General features: G+C 50.5%; 1 protein-coding gene across 13 annotated transcripts in view; it reads left to right on the top strand.

Annotated features, from left to right (window-relative positions):
• Positions 1-331: 331 nt before the first annotated feature.
• Positions 332-19,942, top strand: part of ANKDD1A (ankyrin repeat and death domain containing 1A) — a 37,859-nt gene continuing 18,248 nt past the window's right edge. For 10 of the 13 annotated variants that reach the window (XR_012494714.1, XR_012494715.1, XM_074327566.1 and 7 more), the window contains exons 1-8: positions 354-688; positions 3,977-4,080; positions 6,132-6,230; positions 9,863-9,961; positions 13,555-13,659; positions 14,350-14,448; positions 17,848-17,946; positions 18,897-18,995. Coding sequence is in view for 11 of the 13 variants with exons in the window: in XM_074327566.1 (XP_074183667.1) it covers positions 655-688; positions 3,977-4,080; positions 6,132-6,230; positions 9,863-9,961; positions 13,555-13,659; positions 14,350-14,448; positions 17,848-17,946; positions 18,897-18,995 (738 nt within the window). In the remaining 2 variants the exon portion in view is untranslated. Of the gene's footprint in view, positions 689-3,976; positions 4,081-6,131; positions 6,231-9,862; positions 9,962-13,554; positions 13,660-14,349; positions 14,449-17,847; positions 17,947-18,896; positions 18,996-19,942 lie in introns of all 13 variants that reach the window. The other 3 variants (XM_074327570.1, XM_074327567.1, XM_019748704.2) reach the window with 2 other exon arrangements.

The following is a 19,942-nucleotide window of genomic DNA, read 5'->3' as shown; positions in this document are numbered from 1 at the left end:
GCAGTGACCTGGCTGTGACAGCTCCTCATTCCCCACCAACATGTGGCATTATCCAGCTTTCTAATTTCCGCCAGTCTAATCGGTGTGATATCTTATTGTCATTTTAACATGTATTTTTCTGATCATGAATAAATCTGACCATCTCTCCATATGCTTGCGGGCTTGCTGGGGTTTCTGTTTCTTAAAGTCTGCCCAAGTCCTTGGTGTCTGAGTTTCGGCGCCTGGGGACAGGCTCCTGAGCCCTGAGGACGGGGCCTGCCGTTGGCCGTGCACACACCAATGGGCGCCAGAGGCTGGAACAGCTCCTGCGGGGGGGGGGGGGGGGGGGCATACGCCCACGGAGATTTGCGGAGCCCAGAGTGACCTGGAGAAAGATCCCTGTGTTGCATCCAACCGTGGACTCACCGGACTGAGACCCGGAGGAGAGACCTGCAGCCTGGTCCCGGATGGGCGGGGGGTGAGGGGAGGCCGCAGTACCGCGTGGGCATCATACCCAAGGGACGAGGCGGAGTCAAGGGGTCTGGAGGAGCCGCTGCCGCACACACTTCAACGCTCCTCCGCCCCAGCTCCGCGCCTGGTCCTCTCCGCTCCCCAGGCCCCACCGGGGAGGATGCGCGCTGGCGGGCTGGCCTCCGAGCACAGCGGAGCCGCGGCATGGAGGAGCAGCTACCTTGGGAGACCGATGGCCGTGAGTCCGCAGGGCCCCGGTGGGGCGGGGGGGTCCGGTGCAGGCAGAGGCCCAGAGCATACCCCGCACCCTTGGGGCCCAAAGCTACTATTGGCTCAGTCCATGTGGCCACCTTCGTCTCAGGCTTCTTTGTGGCGCCGAAAGAAACGCGCACCGGGCCGCGCGCCTGGGACTCAGCGGCGCCAGCCCCTGGGAGAGCAGTGAGCTGCCGCGGTGGAGACATTAGCTAGAAATAAGATGATAATGCGGTCCTTTATCGAGTACTTACTTTGGTGTCAGGCTGAGCCAGGACAGACTCTATTATTCCCAGTGGTCCTATGGATGGGACCTATTGCTACCTCCATTTTTGCAGAACAGAAAGCTGAAGCACAGGGTGGTTAATTAAGTTACCCAAGGTCACACAGCCATTAAGTGGTAGAAATGCTGAAGGCCCCAGCTCTTTCAGCATGTTGGGGCTGGATGGCGAGTGGAGACCATATCAGATGGGGAAACTGAAAGCCAGAGGAGAGAGTTATGGTGTGCTGCAGATGGGAATGAGAGCACCTCAGAGCCTTGCTCAGGGAGTGTGTCTGGTGCCAGGGCCTCCCAGCCAGGTGGCAGCATCCATGTGGACCTTGGGGGGCTTTGGCTGGGAGAGCGGAGAGAAGGATGGCGTGGGGAGGGTGCTAACTATGTAAAGGGTACAGGGTTCTGCCTGCAGCAGAGAATCACTGTGATCAGGCCCTTAAGGACCTGTGCAGCAAGGAGCATTGGGGTGTGTGGGAGGGAATTCTGGGCAGAGGACCCAGCCTGGGCAAAGGCTCAGAGGCCAGAGTACAGGATATAGTATTTGATGTGGCCAGAAAGAGGATGCATGGGTTGAAGTGGATGGAAGAGATGAGACTGGACTTGATTTCATTGGCACTATGCAGGGTGGGGTCTGCTTGCTCCCATTAGGACTCTTAGCTGTTTGCCAACACAAACCAGACCACTCCCCATAGGTGTCTGCTAAGAGAAAGGGAGTCAGAGCTGGAAGGGATCTTTTCGGGTCACTTTATTCACCCTCCCCCAATTCCACAACTGAAGAAACCGACACCCCAAGGGGGACATGGCTAGCCCAGGATCCTGCTGCTAGAAAGTGGCAGAGTGGGTACTAGAACCCCAGCTTCTCAAAGCTCACCCCTGAAGTGCCAGCTCTTTTCCCAAACCTGGATCCTGGTGGTTTTTAGCTAAGAGGTTAAGGAAAGAAAAGCTCGGGACACAGTGCTTCCTGGAGATGTTTGAGATCTGAGAGGGGCTTTTCCAGAAGGGCTGTCTCCTCACCTACAGGAAAGGCAGACCCCTTTGGAGGTGGGGAAAGATGGAGCATCACTGAGGACCACACTTGGAAGGTGGTGTTTTCCCTTCCCCTGAAGTATTGACAGGAAGCTGCCTTCCCCTGCCATTCGCCTGAGCTCATGGCTTGGTTTTCCATGGGGCTAATGAGTCTGAACTTAATTAGGGCAGCATCTTATAGTCCAAAGGCCCCTGAAGAGATTTAATGATTTGTGTGTCATCCATTCATTCAACAAATATATGCCAGGGCCTAATTTGGGGATTCAATAGTTAACAAATCAGATAAAAATCTCATGGGCTTATATTATAATGGGGGAAGCAGACAATAAACGTAATAAATGTGTGACTATAGCATATGCAGACAGTGAGAGGTGCTGTGGAGAAAAACAATGCAGGAAGGTGTGTAGGGAGGGTGCTTTCCTTCATTGGGGCTTCACTGGCTCAGAAGGCCCTGATTGAAGGAGGCCCCACCACTTCCCGGTATTTGGCCACTAGGAATTATTCTCTGATTCTTTGTCTTGGAGGAATAACAGTGATGACGATGAGGGCATTATTTGCCAGACACCATGCTAGAAGCTTTTCATATATATATATATATATATATATATATATATATATATATATATATATATATATATATAATCTTTACAATAACCCTGCAGGGCAGCCGACATCCCCTTTTGGCAGATGAGGAAACTGAGGCACAGGATAATTAAGTAACTAATTCATATAGCCAGGAAGTGACTCAGCCAGAGCTGATTGCCCTGGGGCAGCAGCTCTGAGGTCCACAGCTTGTCTCTGTGAAGCCCCAGAAAGCCCAAGACCCTCTCCCACATCTGGAAAGCTATGTGGAATTTATCAGGAAAAACAAACTGATGGCAGCTCTATCACCTCAGTGCATCCTAGCCTTCCCTGCCCAGATGCTGGCCACCTGTCCCTGGATACACAGAGGGACTGGGGCTGGACATTCACACTGGACCAAACACACAGGATGTGGGTTTGGCAGCAATAAAACCACAAGATTACCTGCTTTGTAATGACTGTGCAAAGGGCCAGGAAATATTTGTCCCTTATGTTAGTGTGTCTAAGACTTTCTGGAGGAGGACAGGCATCCATTAGTCTGAGGATGGTTAGTGTCACTCATGGAAGAAGAGTTTTGTGGGTTCCTCCCTGTGCCCAGCCATGGGCCTGCTGTGAGCTGTTTGGATGAATTGAGAAAGGTCAGGTGTGGCAATGACCCTCAAGGAACTTGAGCTCCAGGCAAGGAAACCAGACATCCTTGCAAGCCAAGAGCTGTCAGAATGATGGCAGCATGAGGGTCACCAGGCCTTAGTCCTCTGAGCCCACCGCTGCCCATGGCTGGAAGCTGGCAGGGGAGCTTTGAGGTTCTCACTAGTCTTGAGACTGAGATAAAGTGCAGTGATGAGGGCGAGAGCAGTACAGACAAATCACAGAGAAGGCAAATCAGAGTGGGCCCCATAGCTGGGAGAGGAGAAAAGAAGAGATGGAAGGATGAGGACAAAAAAGCTGAGTGAATGCGGTAGGTGGCTCAGTAGATCCTGGCTGCTTTCTACACAGCACTGTGAAAAAGGTAGTTATCAACTCCAGTGGGAATGAATTGCATTCCCTTTCTAAGCGCAGACATGGGGAGCAGACATGAAACCTGGAGGATGGGGCACCTCTGAGAGGTGAGGGGTACACTCCTGGCTCTGTAGATGGTCTTGCCCATGCTCTTCCATCGTCAGGGTTTTGCTGAGTCCTGGCTGTGTGGATGTGTGGTGAGTTAGAAAGAAAAGCAGCCTGTCTGGGGAAGTTCCCACATTGAGAGGGAGGAGAGGCATCCTCTCCCCCTGCCGTTCCTCTGAAAGAACCCCACCCAGGAAACGTTCTGGGCCAGGGGGAGGCCGGTCACTGCTCCTTGTTATGCCGTGTGGGGGACTCTTCTTTCATTCCGCATCCCTTTTCTCCCCACAGTGCTTCCTCTGGAGAGGCAGCTCCATGAGGCCACGCACCGGAACAACATCAGGAGCATGAAGGAGCTGATTGGGAGGAGAGTCAACGTCAGAGCCAGAAACCACGTGTGTACACGGGCTCCTCCACTTAGGCCGAGATAGGGGCAGCGCGGTGGGGACAGCTCCACCCAGGAGGGATAGTTCATGGAGCCTGCATTTACATTTGTTAACCTGCGGGAGGCTCAGTTTGTCCACTCTGTCCCAAGGTCTCTGAGGCCTTGTCCAAGGTCAGGGGCAGGATTCTGAGCCAGGCTTGGGCAATTCCAAAGCTCACACTCTTGACCCCTGTGACTCATCTGAAAGGCATATCCAGGGAACAAAGGTTAGAGTCAGGAGTGCAGGGCGTGAAGGTCAGGAGTAGAGGCTGGCAGACAGGTAGATAGGTGCAGACACCTGAAAAGACAAAGATGGAGTGGTGCCTGTGGTCAGGAGTCCAGGGGTTTCAGACCAAGAGAAACCAGACCAAGAGAGGCTGAGCATACATGAGGCAGCAATTTAGTTCATTTTTCTGAGGGCCAGCCGTGCCCACTGAATGTGTAAAGCTGCTGTGGGTCTCCACCTGCCCTCAGGGGCTCAAAGCCCAGGCAGGGGGGCAGACCAAGCCCCACTGATCAGGTCTCAGGGAAGGCGGCAGGTGGGGTGGTCCAGATCCCTGCTGGGGAAGGGGACAGAGGGAAAGTCCATTCCTTTCAGTGTGGGACACTAAGGATAGGCTACTTAGGATGGCCTCTCCCCACCTGAGGGCTCTAGCTGTCAGGAGCATCTTAGAGGCAATGCCAGCCTGGGTGCCAGGTCAGCGGAAGCTGAAAGGGTTGGATGTAGAATTCCTGACTGCAGCAGAGGCTGCTCTGTCTGGGGGACACGACAGGGGTATGATCTGGGTCTTCCAAGCTTTCCTAGGTCTCAGTAATAGTAACAGAAATTCTGGGGTATGTCTGGTGTGTTTCAGTTTTCACAACACTCATCTCCCTGTTTTCTGGTGGTCCTCACTTTGGTATTATTTATAGTTTGAGGCAGGTACAGAGGGGTCAGCAAGTCACCTTAGCTCACGTGGCATCTTATTGGTGACGGAAGCCTTGATCTCAGTCCTGGACAAGCACGAGTGAGGAAGCATGGACTTGTAGGATGATAGCATGCTAATGTCACATTCATTCATTCATTCATTTATCGATTCATTCAATCAATGAATATTAAGGGCTAGGTGCTAGGGACAGAGCAAATCCCACGGCAGTCATGATTCCTGCCCTCTTGGAGCCAATAGTACGGTGAGGGAGGACTGATGTTACACAGAGTATATACATCACAAATGATTCATTCCCACTGTGACAGGTTGAGAGCAGGTGGGGATTGGAAGGGACCCACCCCACCTGAAGGGGTCAAGGAAGTCTTCATGAGGAAGTGGCTTTTTTGCAGGAGCCAGTGAAGAAGGGCAGTGCTCCAGGTAGAAGCTACACATGGGCAGAAGCCTTGAGGAAGGAATAGCAGCTAGTCCCCAGAGAGACCATATAGAAGATCAGTGTTTCCTTTCGTTGTCCCCTCACAAGCAGAAGACTACGGAGGGACCCTCGCTTCCCCCAGGCCTACTTAGCTGTGCCAAGGATCAGAGACCATGGTGAACTGCCAGGGTGGTCTGAGAATGAGGTGTGGGGTAAGGACCCGTCAGCCCTGTTCTGAGGGAAGGAGGGGACAGAACCCAGGCCCTCAGGGGACCTCAAGGACTTGGAGAATAATCATAGGCCACAGGTGGCTGCCCAGCGAGGGAGCAGCAGGAACAGAGTTAGAGGGGGGAAGCTGGCATTTCTGAGAAGCAGTGGTGAGCAGGGCCAGGCCGTGCAGGGTCTCCTGGGCCCCAGGGTTAGGCGTTTGTCCCAAGAGCAATGAGGGGCTGTGAAGAGTTTTAAGTGGGGGACAGATGGATGGAGCCCTTGTGTTTTACTACATTTGTTTCAGCTGCTGCCATATGAAGGAAGAGGAGGTGGGCCAGAGTGGGGCTGGGGCCCCAGCTAGCAGGCACCAGTGCCAGCAAAGTCCGTTCCATTCTGCAGACCAGCTTCCTGGCCAGGTGGTGGGCCAGGCAGCCAGCGGATGCCTCACAGCATTTCTCTCACTCCTGGCAGGTGGGCAGGGTGGCCCTGCACTGGGCCGCAGGTGCAGGGCACGAGCAAGCTGTGCGGCTGCTCCTGGAGCACGGGGCTGCTGTGGACGATGAGGATGTGGTACGAGATCCCTATGAAGGCACGGCTATGTGTGCATGTCTGTCTGTCTGTCTGTCTGTCTCAGGGTGGGGGAGGGGCATTGGAGCACACTGTGGGTCTCTGAGCCAGCTGTCATTGCTGAGGTTGCCACAGATGCACAGGGGCAGGGTGGGCAGGATGTCAACGTTTTTAGGGGCCAATGACAACACCCTGATCCCATTTTTCCCTTGCGCAGTCATAAACATCTTTCCATTTTCAAGGGCCCTTCAGTTCTCAGAGAGCCTTTCCAGCTCCTCGTGATACCGTGTGAACAAGGAGAAATATGGGCTTGGGTGGAACAGATTGGGTGTATTAATAAAGGCCTTAATAGTAAAGTCATCAGAGGTAGGTCTCTCATGCTACGCCACAGGGCTGTGTCCTGGCTGACCCTGGAACCACGAACGTGCATGAAGACTGACAGTCTTAGACTGGCAGGCAGCACACTGCTGAGATAGAGCACTGAAGAATAACAGGGGCTACAAAATTAGCTGTACGTGTTTGAGAAAAGAGCGGAATCTGACGATGATATTTGACAGGGATACATTTAAGAGTCTACATTTAAATTTTTAAAAATTGTAAACTTCCTGGTAAAGATTTAGCTTCCATGGAAATACTTTGCTTTGTCCTGGCTTCTCTCTGCTCCCAGGCCCCACCACTAGGGGTCTTGATTACAAGGCGGGGCAGCAATACCGAGCTCCCCACGCCTCCCTGCACCTGCTTGGGCTCATTTAGTGACTCTGGAAGGAGACTGGGATCGTAAGTCTGAGCTTCCCAATAAAACAATGCAACCCCTTTCGTCAGGCCCTTGACCACAAAGACTACCACTATCACCAATGTGCTCTGAGATTCCTTCCTTGAGGGACTGACTGAGAAAAGAAGGTATCAGAGAGAATAGTAGGCGAGAGTGCCTTTATAAACCTGTTTCCTTTGCAAATAGCAATGAATATATTTTGAAAAATAAGAAGGCTGGTGGGCATGCCTACTTAGTAACAGGAGGGTGAGGGAGACCCTGGAGAAGGGAAATCCTCTTGTTGGGGGAAGATCTCTAGTGATATGTCACAGGGCTCTGTCCTGGGGCAGTTTCTGGAACTAGGACTGTGCGGTGTCCCTGGGGTTCCCACGGGCAGGAGGCTGTGGCTTCCATGACTCCTCCCCCAGCCCTGAGCCTGGACCGTTTCAATTCCCAAACTCCTGTGGGCTTCTCCTCCCTTTCCTCTGCCCTGTGCTTATTCATTCCTTTCCTCATCCAGCCAGCCCACAGTTACTGATATTCTACCCGGGGCTGAGCTCTGAGTCAGGGCTGGGTCTCCTGGCCTCTTTGACTCTAACTCAGACCAATCCAGTTCCCATTTGAGGCGCTGTAGCGGGTGCAGCATCTTCCCTAAGATTTCAGGAGGAAATTCTTGTGGTCACCATTGGCTATTACTTTTAGCTTCTGCTCAATTTTTGCCACCCTCTTACATTTTTGCAAATAACCCTTTGTCTTTGCCCTGGCATCACCCCTACGGTGGATCTCAGTCCTTCTCTCTGATTTCCATGGAGACCCCATACACCAGGCTTTGGGTGTGGCACAGGCTTTCCAAAATAAGAGATGGAGGGCATTTACATCACACATGAAAACAATGTAAAAATCCTGAAATTCTATCTTTGACATGCCTGTTCTTTAAAGTCCCTTGCCACTTTCCTTGTGTTGGGCACTGCTTCTGTCCCCACGCCCCCTCAAAGCTGTTCTTGTCCCCCCCCCACCCTGCCTCCAAATTGTACCTGTTTCTTTTGTTTTTTTCATAAAGATTTTTTATTTTATTTGGGAATATTGGGGAACAGTGTGTTTCTCCAGGGCCCATCAGCTCCAAGTCGTTGTCCTTCAATCTAGTGGAGGGAGCAGCTCAGCTCTAAGTCCAGTCGCCATTTTCAATCTTTAGTGCCAGGGGGCGCAGCCCACCATCCCATGCGGGAATTGAACTGGCAACCTTGTTGTTGACGCCCGTGCTCCAACCCACTGAGCCATCCGGCCGCCCAATGTGTGCCTGTTTCTAAAGCAGAACTGTGAAAACTCTCTGGATGCTCAGGTGCCTGCAGATCAGTCAGTTCCCTCCTGGTTTCACCTTTCACCCCAACCACTTGTCAGAGCTTTTACCTAAACATAGTCCCTAAGAGGAATTCTGGTGCCAACTAGTAAGACTCCTTTGCCTGTCACCCCTCACAAAGGCTCCTTGTGGAGCCAGTGGGGAGGCAGCTGTGACCAGGATATTCCATGCTGATGCTGGGATGGGGCGCCTCCCCTCTGCCAGAGGTGCAGACTGTGGAATTGAGCCTGCTTGAAGACTAAGAGCTAGCCCTGTCCTAGGGCAGGGTCCCTGTCCTCTGGCCGCTGGGGGTGGGGCAGAATAGTGGGACCCTGACCCCTTAGCTCTTGAGATAGGCTCTGTATTTTTGCTCCCGGCAGAACTGGAGAGCATTTGCCCACTACAGGCCTGCTCCTTATGCTGGTCGGGAGATTTTCTGGCCCATCAGAATGATGCTACACTGTGTATGACAGGCCTTTGGCCTTGCTGGGGAACCTAGAACCACACAGACCCTGTTTCAGTGGGAAAATATGTTCTGGTCTTATCAACACCTGACTTACAGACACACTTTGAGGGTGCCCCAAACTGAGGGAGGACAGAACAACCTCTAGGCCAAAGATGGTGATGGTCCCCCAGACCTGGCCTGATACCACCACCAGCCACGGAGACAGGGAAAACCATCGCCAGGGGTGAGGTGGGTGGCCAGCTGTTAATGTATCTTGGGAGGTGAGTTTGGAGGCCTGGGAGTGCTCTTTACAGACAAGGGGCAACGCTGGGGAGATGGGGACGAGGGCTGCCCTCAGACGCAGAACTCCACGAGGGCTGAGGTCAGGGAAGGGGCTCTGGGGACCCTGGAGCGCTTCGCAGATGTTGAGAAAGAGCATCCTGCGAACAGGTCCTCAGAAGAAGGCCCAGACGTATTCTCAGTTGCTCCCAAGGGCCCGTGGGGTGGAAAGTACAGGGATGCAGGTCTAGGTGCAGCATAGGGAGGGGCTTGCTCGTGGTGAGCAGTGTTTGACGGTGCAGCGGAGGTCTCGTGCGGTGAGGAGGCGCCGTCCCTGCACGTGTGCAGACTTCAGCCATCAGCCTGGACGATGTTCTGCCAGACATTCTCAAACAGTTGATTCTCAAACGCCAGTCCAGGAGGTCTTCACCATTCGCAGCAAATCAGAAAAGAAGAACAATGTAGTGTATTTTTCGTGAAGCCGAATTTGGAAAGAGTATATTCTGAGACGGGCTCCTTCTAATTTTTTTTGTGTTAAAATGGTCCCTCCTTATGAAATGAAGATGAGAGTAGATGGCAGCTGCTTTATTTTTAAGTTTTATTTGGTACTCCACCGCCCTGCCCCAAAGCTTACAATAGTATATCAGCCTCTGTTTAAAAAAATTTCCTGGACTTTCAATTCCTAAAGCTTGGAGCTCCCTCACCTGGGTGGCATTTATGGTCCCTTATGATTGTATGATTTTACAATACAGACATGGGCCCAGATGGCACAGCCACACCTCTTCACATTCTCCTCTCCTCCTCACCTGTGTCCTTTCCCCTAGTTTGGGATGAACGCACTTCTCCTGTCTGCCTGGTTCGGCCACTTACGGATTCTTCAGATCCTGGTTAACTCTGGAGCCAAGATCCACTGTGAGAACAAGGTAAGACCTCGCTGGCAGCCCCTTGCCTCCCTTCCCCTGCCCCCCTGCTCCCCACCTCCAGCTGTACAGGTCTGCCCCCATCACTGCCCGCTCATGTCCCCACATGCCTCTACCTGCCCCAGCTTGCCCTCCTAGAACCTTCTCGAAACCCCGGCTGAGCTCAACTCAGTGAAGCTGGGATCCTTGCAGCTCCCATTGGGGCTGGGAAAAGGGCCTGGGATGCCTCTTCCATCAACACTGAACACCTCTTTCTTCTCATCCCTCCACCCTTTTCCACTCTGGATGTAGGACAGTCCCCAGTCCTCTGACCAGCCTCCTTATTTACATAAGGATCAAAATAACACCTTCAGAGGGTGGTTAGAAAGATTACATGAGAGAGAGGTGGGGCCTCCTCCCCTCTTCCATGGACCCTGCCTCCCCTGTGCTCTGGGTGGGGGGATAGGAGGAAAGCACCTTTCACCAAACTCTGAGACCTTAGTTACTTTACCACCCTGAGCCTCAGTTTTCCCCTTTAGAAATGGGGATGCTAGTAGGAGAAGTAAGTTCAGTGCTGTGTGTAAAGGCCCTGACACAGTACGTGGCACATTAGGGAGCCTGGCAGTCCCTCGCTGCTCACTGGTGTGTGCTGTGGTTTGAGTGAAGAGGGCCCAGCCCATCAGAGTGCTTGGAATTCCTGCACAGTGGCCCTTAAGAAAATGCATACATTTCTGGGCCAAACGCCGTCAACCAGGGGTTCTCAAGCTGGGTCCTTAGAATTCAGGGATCCAGGGACTTAGATGGGAAAGAATGGACATATTTTTCACTAACCTCTGCTTGAAAATTGAGCATTTCTTTCAATGGTGACTGAATGCAGGGGTGGAAGTGGCATGGCCTCTAAGTTACAGACTACGTCCACTACAGCCTATTGCTCCAAGCCCATCACAGGGCCAGCCTAGATTCAGGGGGTGGAGAATATTGGATTCTCCTCTTGAAAGCTAGCACAGTACTGCCCCCTAGTGTGCTTCCAAGGGTGGGAGAAACAGTTGCGGCCAACTTTGCAAACAATCTACCCAGTTCTTCTTTCAATCTTGTTCACAGTCCTCCCCAAAGGTACTCATCTCGGGAAGCTGTGGGCTGGGCCACACACCATTATTTCTGTCTGTTTTCCATTAATATCCCACAGTGCACTTAGTCATTTTGTCTCCTCCAATCGTGTGATGATTTCTCAGTCTTTCCTTCTTTTTCATGACTTCTACATTTTCGAAGGGTACCAGTCACGTGTTTTATAGAATATCTTTCAATTTGGATTTGTCTGATGTTTTTCTCATGATTAGATTGGGGTTACAGAAATTTGGGAAGACCACAGAGGTCAAGTGCGCTCCCATCACCTCCTTTCAGGGGGCGTATGACACCAACATGATTTGTCACTGTTGATGTTACTTTGATCCAATTCTGACACCAATTCCCACGTATGTGTTTTTTTCCACACCACCAAGCAGCTAGCTCAGTTCTCCAGTGGACACTGACTGGGTGTCCCACAAATTTACTAAATTCTGACACTATGTACCTGGAGGTAGTGTGAGATTCCACAGGGTAAGGGCTCAGCCCTACAAGACTGCCCACTTCAGATGCCAATCCCAAGTGCAGGTTGTTATCTGGGCTTCTGACCAACTGGCTATAAATCAGAGGTTCCATGACCCCCTCCCCATGTTCAAGTAATTTGCTAGAGCAGCTCTCAGAACTCAGGCAACCCATTTACTTACTAGATCACTGGTTTATTACAAAGGATATTAAAGGGATGCGAATCATCACTAGCCAGATGAAGAGATACACAGGGTCAGGTTCCAAACAAAGGAGCTTCTGTTCTTGTGGAGTTTGGGCCCAGCACATGGATGCATTTTGGTTCACCAACCTGGAAGCTCTCCAAACCTGTTTCCTTTGGGTTTTTGTGGAGGCTTCATTACCTAGACACAACTGACGCAACCCTTGGCCATTGGCACTTGATTCAGCGTCCACCCCTCTCCTCTCCCAGGATGCTAGCGGGTGGGACTGAAAGATCCAGCCTTCTAATTGAGGTTGGTTCCCCAGACAACCAGCCCCCACCTTAGGTTTCCTAGGGGCTTTCCCAGTTACCTCATTAACATAACAAAAGATATTTATGGCTTTCACAATTTAATAAATTGAAATTCCAAAAGGTTTTAGGAGCTCTGTTCCAGGAAAGGGGACAAAGACCAAATATATATAGTATTATTATTATAAATCACAATATCACACTTGATTACTTGGTTAAAATGGTGTTGGCTAGGTTCCTCCACTGTGATGTTAGCATGTTTCCCTTTTCATGCTTCATCGTTAGAAACTGTTTGTGGTTTTAATTTGCATTTTAATAATAACTAATGATGTCAGATATCTTTTCCTGTGCTTATTTGTCTACTGTAAATCTTCTTTGATGTCCACATTATTTTTTAATTGGGTTGTGTTGATGTAAGAAACGTCCAGATCGATGGAGAATTTTAATGAATTTATTTGAGCCAAACTGATGACAATTGCTTGGAAGCAAAATCTCAACAGATTAAGAAGATGCTCAACAGAGAATGGCAGTTTTGCAGTTTATTAGTTTATTTTATACATTAGAATCAAAGGAGAAGACGTAAGGAGGGTTACATACAGTCCACTGGTGATAGATTCAGGGGGTGGGAGAAAGCAAAGCAGGGAAATCTCTGGAATTGGGTAAAAAAGTGAAATGGAGAGACATATGCTTCTTTTACATTGATGAGTACATGATAGTTAATTAACATTTTATAGCACATAAAGATAGTGTTGGGGGAACAAGATAACAATGAGGGCTTCTGTGGTCTCACGCTCTGGTGTGGTGCGTTGTGCCCCAGGGATCCTGAAAAAGGGATTACTTTAACATTCCAAGGGTGTGTTATCTTAGATGCAAAAAGACAATAGAGTGGCTTACTTGAGGTAAAGGTTGACTTTTGTCAAGAAAGCTACAGGCCCCGGATATGTCTTCCCGCTCTGACTCGCTTTTAATTAGGAATTTTTATGTTCAGGTCATCCTATGTGGCTAATTTTGGCCTGTCTCCCAGAGCTTGTCGGGTCTAGTATGCAGCCCCTTTTTCGTCCACAGTCGTTTAATTTTTTCTTTATGAGTTTTAGAATTCTTTATAAATTTTGGATGCATTTAAAAATAAATTACAGACCACAGTGTACTTCCCTCTAAATTCTTCAGCATGCATATCATTAACTAGGGTTCAATTTCTTTATGTACAATGAAGTACACAAATCTTAAATTTATGATGTCTGAGATTTGACATGCTACTCCTGTGTAACTCAAACCACTGTCAATATGTAAAACATTGTTCTATTGATTTTTATGATCACTGATGGCTGCAATCTATTCGAAAAACAGTGCTCCAAACAATCTAGCTGTAATGTAAAGCCAGGATGGAGGCTTTGGGCTGTATACATTGGATTTGCAAACCTCCCTCACCTAAATGTTGCTTCTGGGTCCACAAGACCTCCTTCTGCACCCTTTGGGACACAACCAGTATGGGAGAAGGGCCTCCGTTTGCAGACTGCAAGGACCACCCTGGGCTTGTTTCCAGGATGGCCTGACCTTACTGCACTGCGCAGCCCAGAAAGGCCACGTGCTGATTCTGGCGTTCATAATGGAAGACCTGGAGGACGTGGCCCTGGACCGTGCTGATAAGGTAAGTGTGGCGTCAAGGCTGTTTTTCCTTTCTTTTGGGCCTGGAGCTCCTGGGACCACTCCTGCCCATTCCTTGAGTGCATCCTTTGAGCTTTGGGTCGTGCAAACCGGACCCCGCCTCAGGGAGCATCTGGTCTAGAAGGGGCATTAGGATACAAATGAACGAGACAGAATGTGGCTCATTCCCTGGAGAGGCTCTGAAAAGGACTAGACAGGTTAGAGAAGGGTGTCACTGCTTTCTGCTTCCTGGAAGAGGTGGCATTTGGTGAATGAACTGGATTTGTCGGTAAGATTGGAAAGTAGGGTTGCATTCCAGATGGAGGAGAGAGCATCACTAGAGCTTTAGAGGTAGAAAAGGTCCATGGTGTATGAGTTCAGATGGATCAGACTCTTGGGAGTAAGGGCCAGAGGGGTTGTTGGGGTCCCTCAAGGAGATCTTGACTCTCAGCCTCAGGACTCTGTCCCTTATTCAGTAGGCTGTAGGGAGCCCAGGGGGATTTCAGTGGGGGAGAGCCCCTCCCAAGTGGGGTCTTGTTGGGAAGTTGGGTCTGGACTTTCCAGACAGTGTGTGTGGAGTGAGGGGCGAAGAGAGTGTCTGGGGCAGGAGAGGCCACTGCAAGCCCCGAGTGGTTGGGGAAACAGAGGCCAGATGGGCAGGCCACAGAAGGTTCACTCTCTCCTCCCCTGTCAGCTTGGAAGGACGGCATTTCTCCGGGCAGCTGAGCACGGGCAGCTGGATGCTCTGGACTTCCTCGTGGGCTCTGGCTGTGACCACAGTGTCAAAGACAAGGTACTGTGATCGCGGGTCCCAGGGGAGGGCCAGGCTCTGGGCTCCTGACTGGGATGGGCACTGGCAGCTCACCTGTGCCTACTTCTGAGTCCATCATCCTGGAGGGGCAGGCAGCCGAAGGACCGGAGTATGGCTGATGTTCATGACGCAGGCAGTTTTGAGCACACACTATGGGTCAGTCCTGTGCTACAATAAGAAGCACAATAATGCCCAAGACGTAGTTTCTTACCCAAGGAACTCAATGCTACCATCCTAGTAAACAATTATGATCTGATGTGGGGAGTCAGGATGGCAAATCCCATTGGTTGGCCGTGCTGCCTGGAGTGGGTTTGAGCGGATTGTGAATTCCACTGGGGACGTCTGTTGTTGGGGCACGGGGTGGGAAGAGTTAGGGGGATGGTAGCCACACCCCTGTGGTTGTTTGCTTTCTTTGTGATTTCGTAATCTACTATGGTTATGGCAAAAGTAGGGTAAGTGTGCTGAGCAGGAAGCACTTCATTCAGGGTGGATTTCACCAATCTGAAAAGGGGTGAGGGATGGGCACTGGAAGGGACTACCCTGCACATGACTGACCACCCTGTAAGGGACCATTGCGAATCATTAGGCACGTATGTTGCAGCAAATTCTAAACAATGCTTCCCACAAAGGGATGAACTCCATTTTTAATCTTCTGCTTAAAATAGAAGTCCAGAAAAGAAGGAGTCCTGTTTGTAAGCTAGTGGCAGGGAGCTCATCAAGATCCAGTTCAACCTTCTCACTTTACAGATGTGGAAACTGAGAACCAGAGAGGGGGATACTTTAGCCAAGATCACAGAGAAAGACAAAGGTCAAGCTGGGCGTGGAACCAGCACCCTGATGCCTCGCCCTGTGCGCCTCCCTGTCACCAGGCTGCCTCCTGGGGCGCTGAGCCTTTGGTTCTGCTACGAATCCGTCTGTCCACACTCATCCTTTAGGGATGAAAAGACTGAGTTGGATCCTGAGAATCAGATCAGGCTGATTTCCTTCATTTTGGAAATGTGGCTATCTGTGGAAATGGCCTAGCTCTGTGCCAGGAACTGAGAGTACAGAGAGGGGTAAATGGCAGCCTTTGCCAGGACACATCTACTCAGGAGGCAAAACATGATTGTACTCAGGGCCCCAGGAGCGCTAGAGTACCAAAAGCAGAAAACAAGAAAAGTCCAGCTTTGATTAACTTCCCCAGAATCTTGCAATCAGAAATTCTAGAACGAAGTGGTTAAAATTGTATGCCCCTGTTCAGTTTTTTATTTTCAGATGAGTATTTTCATTTGGAATTTCATCTGGGGAAGGGGCACTGTAAACTTTTCAAGGCTTTGGGCCACTTAAGGTCTGACTCCTCCTGCTTGGACCCCACGGCCTGCATAGGGGGAGAGACCTGTCAGAACTGATGAGAACACACGTCATGCCATAGATGCTGTAATGTTAAGGAGGCTTTGAGAGCCCAGAGAAAGTGATTCATTCCTCTGGGAACATTGAGGAGAGGCTGACAGGGCGTCACAGAGGTGGAGAGCCTGGGCGTCCCCATAGGTAGAGGGCAGAAGGCGCTGGGGCCAAGGCCAAGCCCTCCTACAGCCAGGCTCTCCTGCCTCTGAGCCCCCTGCCCTGTCCAGCCCTGTTTGGGGGCCTGCGCTATCTGAAGCTTCAAAGGGCAGGATGTGGGTATTTATAACCCAGAAAGAAGAAGAAAGCCCTGCCCTATCTCCACAGCCCTGCTAGCTGGGGCACTTGTCAGGCCCCCCTCCGTTCACCCGCTTCCTTTGAGTCTCTTTGAACACAGAGACTTCACACTGTGGCCACATTCCCGTCGCCTGATCCTTGCTGCAGTGAGCAGACTAGGCCCTAGGCCACTGTGTGTACATCTGAGAAGAGGGTGGGAGAGGAGCGGAACAAAGCTGTTGAGGGGAATTTTAAAACTTAACTTTTATTTATTGATATAATCATCATAAAGGAAATTTAAATGTTTCATCTTTGATCCCATAGGATAGTTATAGCTGTTTTATGTATGTGTGGATCTATCGTGGAGGAGGGTATGTTTTTAACTCTCTTTAGTACTGCTTTGGCAGATGTTCACATCCTCATCGGGCCCTTTAAAGATCTGTGCCTAAATGTGGATGTCCTGATTCCTTCCTCAGGAAGGTACTGTGACAAGCCAGGGTGGGAAAGAGCTTGAGCTGGGAGGTCCCCATGCCTGGTTCTGCCAAATGTGTCCCAGGGGCTTTCTGGGTGTGATGAATGGCCAAAGCTGGATCTTCTCTTCTTGATACTTCTGCAGGTTCCTCAGGGGTCCCTGCCCTGGTCCTGTGTCTGTGGTTCTCCCTTAGGGACATACCTTTTCTCTAGCTGGCCCCTTCTAGCCGTCCTCCCCTTTGCTGGGGTCCTTTACCCTTCAGGTGTCTTCTGCAGGAAGATCCCTTTAAGGATCGCCCTTCAGCAGGGGCCACTTCTAATACAAAGAACATTGTGCCTTGTGCTCCGCCCCATGGAGCCACCTCTACTGCCACCTTTGGACTTCTCAAGTGTGAGGCAACTACCAGTCCTCTGGCTCTTGAGGTCCAGAAGACACACGTCAAGCTTTCCACATTATTTACTAATTGAACAAATATCAATTGAGTGCTTGCTATGTGCCCCAGGCCATATTCTAGGCCCTTGGGGAAACTTCAAAGAACAAAGTAGACAGAAATCGCTGCCCTATAGTGTTTATGTTCTAATAATAGAGTCAGATAATAGACAATAAACATAGTATACAAGTAAATTATAAAGTGTGTTAGGCTAGTAGCATTATGGGGAAAAGGAAAAGTCGTGCAGGGTTAGGGGCATCAGGAGGTCAGGAGTGGGAGGTCCTGTTTTAATGATGTCAGGGCCAGCCACACTACTCAGTGGGAAGCTAACATCTTGAGCAAAGACAAGGAGGCAAGTGATGGTGCTAGATGGCTGCCTGGGCACAGCCTGGGCACGGGAAGAGTCCCTGGAGCAGGGGCCTTGAGCAGAGCCAAGGGATGCTGATCTGGGGTCCCCAGGAAGGGACCAGCTTTAACAAGAGCATAGAAAGTAGGGACTTTGTTTGTTTGTTTGTTTAAGTAATGTGTCTGCCTTGAAGTACAAGGAAAGAGAGTCCAGGACTTGGCCCTAGAAAATGTCCCCAGTTGTAGTTTTTGGCACAGTTCTCAGGGGGCAGGGTGGCAATGGCCCAGCATGCAGGGCTGCAGCTTGCAAGGGCCACCTGGCTGTGTTACAGTGACTCGTGGACTTGCTCTGTGACCCTCAAGATGTCACTCTCCCTCTCTGGACCTCAGTTTCCATGTCTATAAAATAAGGGGTGGCTCTAGCCCGTCCCCCGTGTCTGGGAGGGTCTGTGATTCTACTAGCCCCATCTGCCTGCAGGAGGGGAACACAGCCCTTCATCTGGCAGCTGGCCGGGGCCACCTGGCTGTGTTACAGCGACTCATGGACATCAGGCTGGACTTGGAGGAGCGGAATGTGGTAAGTTACTGCCTGGAGGATACAGAGATGCATGACACTCCCCTGCCTTCAGGGAACCCTCAGCCTATTACATAGCCTAGTTTTCCATGGTAGAGGCCCTGAAACCAGGAGCTGAGGACATGTTCTTGTACTAACAGCCACCAGGAAAAACTAAGCAGCAGCACAAAACTCCAAACGTAATGGGGCACTAGGCATGAGGGATTACCAAGACGTCATACATAGGGGAGCGGCCGGATGGCCCAGTTGGTTGGAGCACGAGCTCTGAACAACAGGGCTGCTGGTTCGATTCCCACATGGGCCAGTGAGCTGCGCCCTCCACAACTAGATTGAAGACAACGAGCTGCCGCTGAGCTGATGGAGGGGCGGCCAGATGGCTCAGTTGGTTAGAGCGCGAGCTCTCAACAACAAGGTTGCCGGGTGCTGGTTCAATTCCCGCTTGGGATGGTGGGCTGCACCCTCGGCAACTAAAGATTGAAAACAGCAACTTGACTTGGAGCTGAGCTGTGCCCTCCACAACTAGATTGAAGGATAATGACTTGGAGTTGATGGGCCCTGGAGAAATACACTGTTCCCCAATATTCCCCAATAAAATTTATTTAAAAAAAAATAAGTCATATATAAGGTGTGTGCTTAAAGAAGGTAGACATCTCGGTGGCCAGAATGGCCAGGGATGGCTTCCTCAAAAGGAGGGAAGGGACAGAGAACAGGGGTGAGGTGGCCTGAGGGCGAGGAGAATGTGAGCAGAGGTGTGGAGGAGGGGGTGAATGTACCACATGCTCCTCAAAGTGAGAAAACCTGGTGCGGGGCTCAAGGAACCACAAGTAACCAGGCCATCTCCTGCAGGGCAGTGGAGAGCTCAAAGAGCCCTGGGTCCTCGCGTGAGGGCTTCCTCTCCCCTCAGGTTCTGGCCCCAGCCTCCTCCATCCTCATACCTCTTCCGTGTGTTTCAGGAAGGTCTGACTGCCCTGCACGCGGCTGCTGAAGGGATCCACCACAACTGTGTGCAGCTCCTCCTGAGGGCTGGGAGCAACGTGAATGCCCTCACCCAGGTAGCCAGGCAACCCCACAACTGACGTCTGTCTGCCCTTGGCTACTGAGCTATAACCATGTCAACAGTAGCAGCCACAATGATGCCTGAATATTGTGTTTGCAGAGGCTATGAGGCAGTAGACCCAGGTTCTGGTCTTCGCATTTCTATTGCTGAGCTGTGTGATCTGGGCAAGTTACTTAACCTCTCTGAGCCTTGTGTCTCAACTATAAAATGGGGGTGAGATTTACTTACTTTTTTACATTACTGTGAGGATTAAATACCTAGCACAGTGCCTGGGACATAATAGGAGCTCAATACCTGTTCGTGTCTTCTTATTGTTGGGCACTTCATAGTTCACAAAACGCTATCATATCTGTTATTTCAGAAAAGTGTCCCCCATTTTACAGATGAGGAAACTGAAGCTTAGAGAGGTTCAATGACTTCCTCAGGTCACAGGCTAGTAAGAAGAAAAGCTGAGTCTGAAAAAACGTATTCTCCTGACTCCAGAGCTCAGGGAAGATTTGCCCTGCCCAGTGTGGGGTGGTTCCCCAGTATGAGGCCCACCTGTGCAGGGGACACACCATCCCTCAGAGCTGTGGCCTGGGCGTGACTCTGGGACAGCCCTCTTCTCTCCCTCATCATATTCCCACCAAATTCCTTAAATTGGCTGTTAGAAATTTTCCGGTGTCCTAGAAAGGAGGGTTGTGATCTTTCTTTAAGTAGGAAGTTGGTACTTTTGTTTTGCTTTTTGTTTTTAGATCAATGACAAAATAATCTTTCTTGGCTGGTTGAATGGTTACAGGGTTTGGAATTCTCTATTTGTTCTAAATTTCAATAATAAGGCAAAAATAATATTGTTAATAATAAAATATAAATAGCAAAAATAGTTTTAAAACAGGAATTAAAATGGTGTGCCAAAATATTTATTTGGCACAAAAGAAAAAAGTCAAGGAGAAACAGTAGAAC

The sequence above is a fragment of the Rhinolophus sinicus genome, linkage group LG03, assembly GCF_036562045.2.
Source record: "Rhinolophus sinicus isolate RSC01 linkage group LG03, ASM3656204v1, whole genome shotgun sequence".
Lineage (NCBI taxonomy): Eukaryota > Metazoa > Chordata > Mammalia > Chiroptera > Rhinolophidae > Rhinolophus > Rhinolophus sinicus.
The sequence above is the reverse complement of the archived record's forward strand: the minus strand, read 5'-3'. Positions and strand labels throughout refer to the sequence as shown.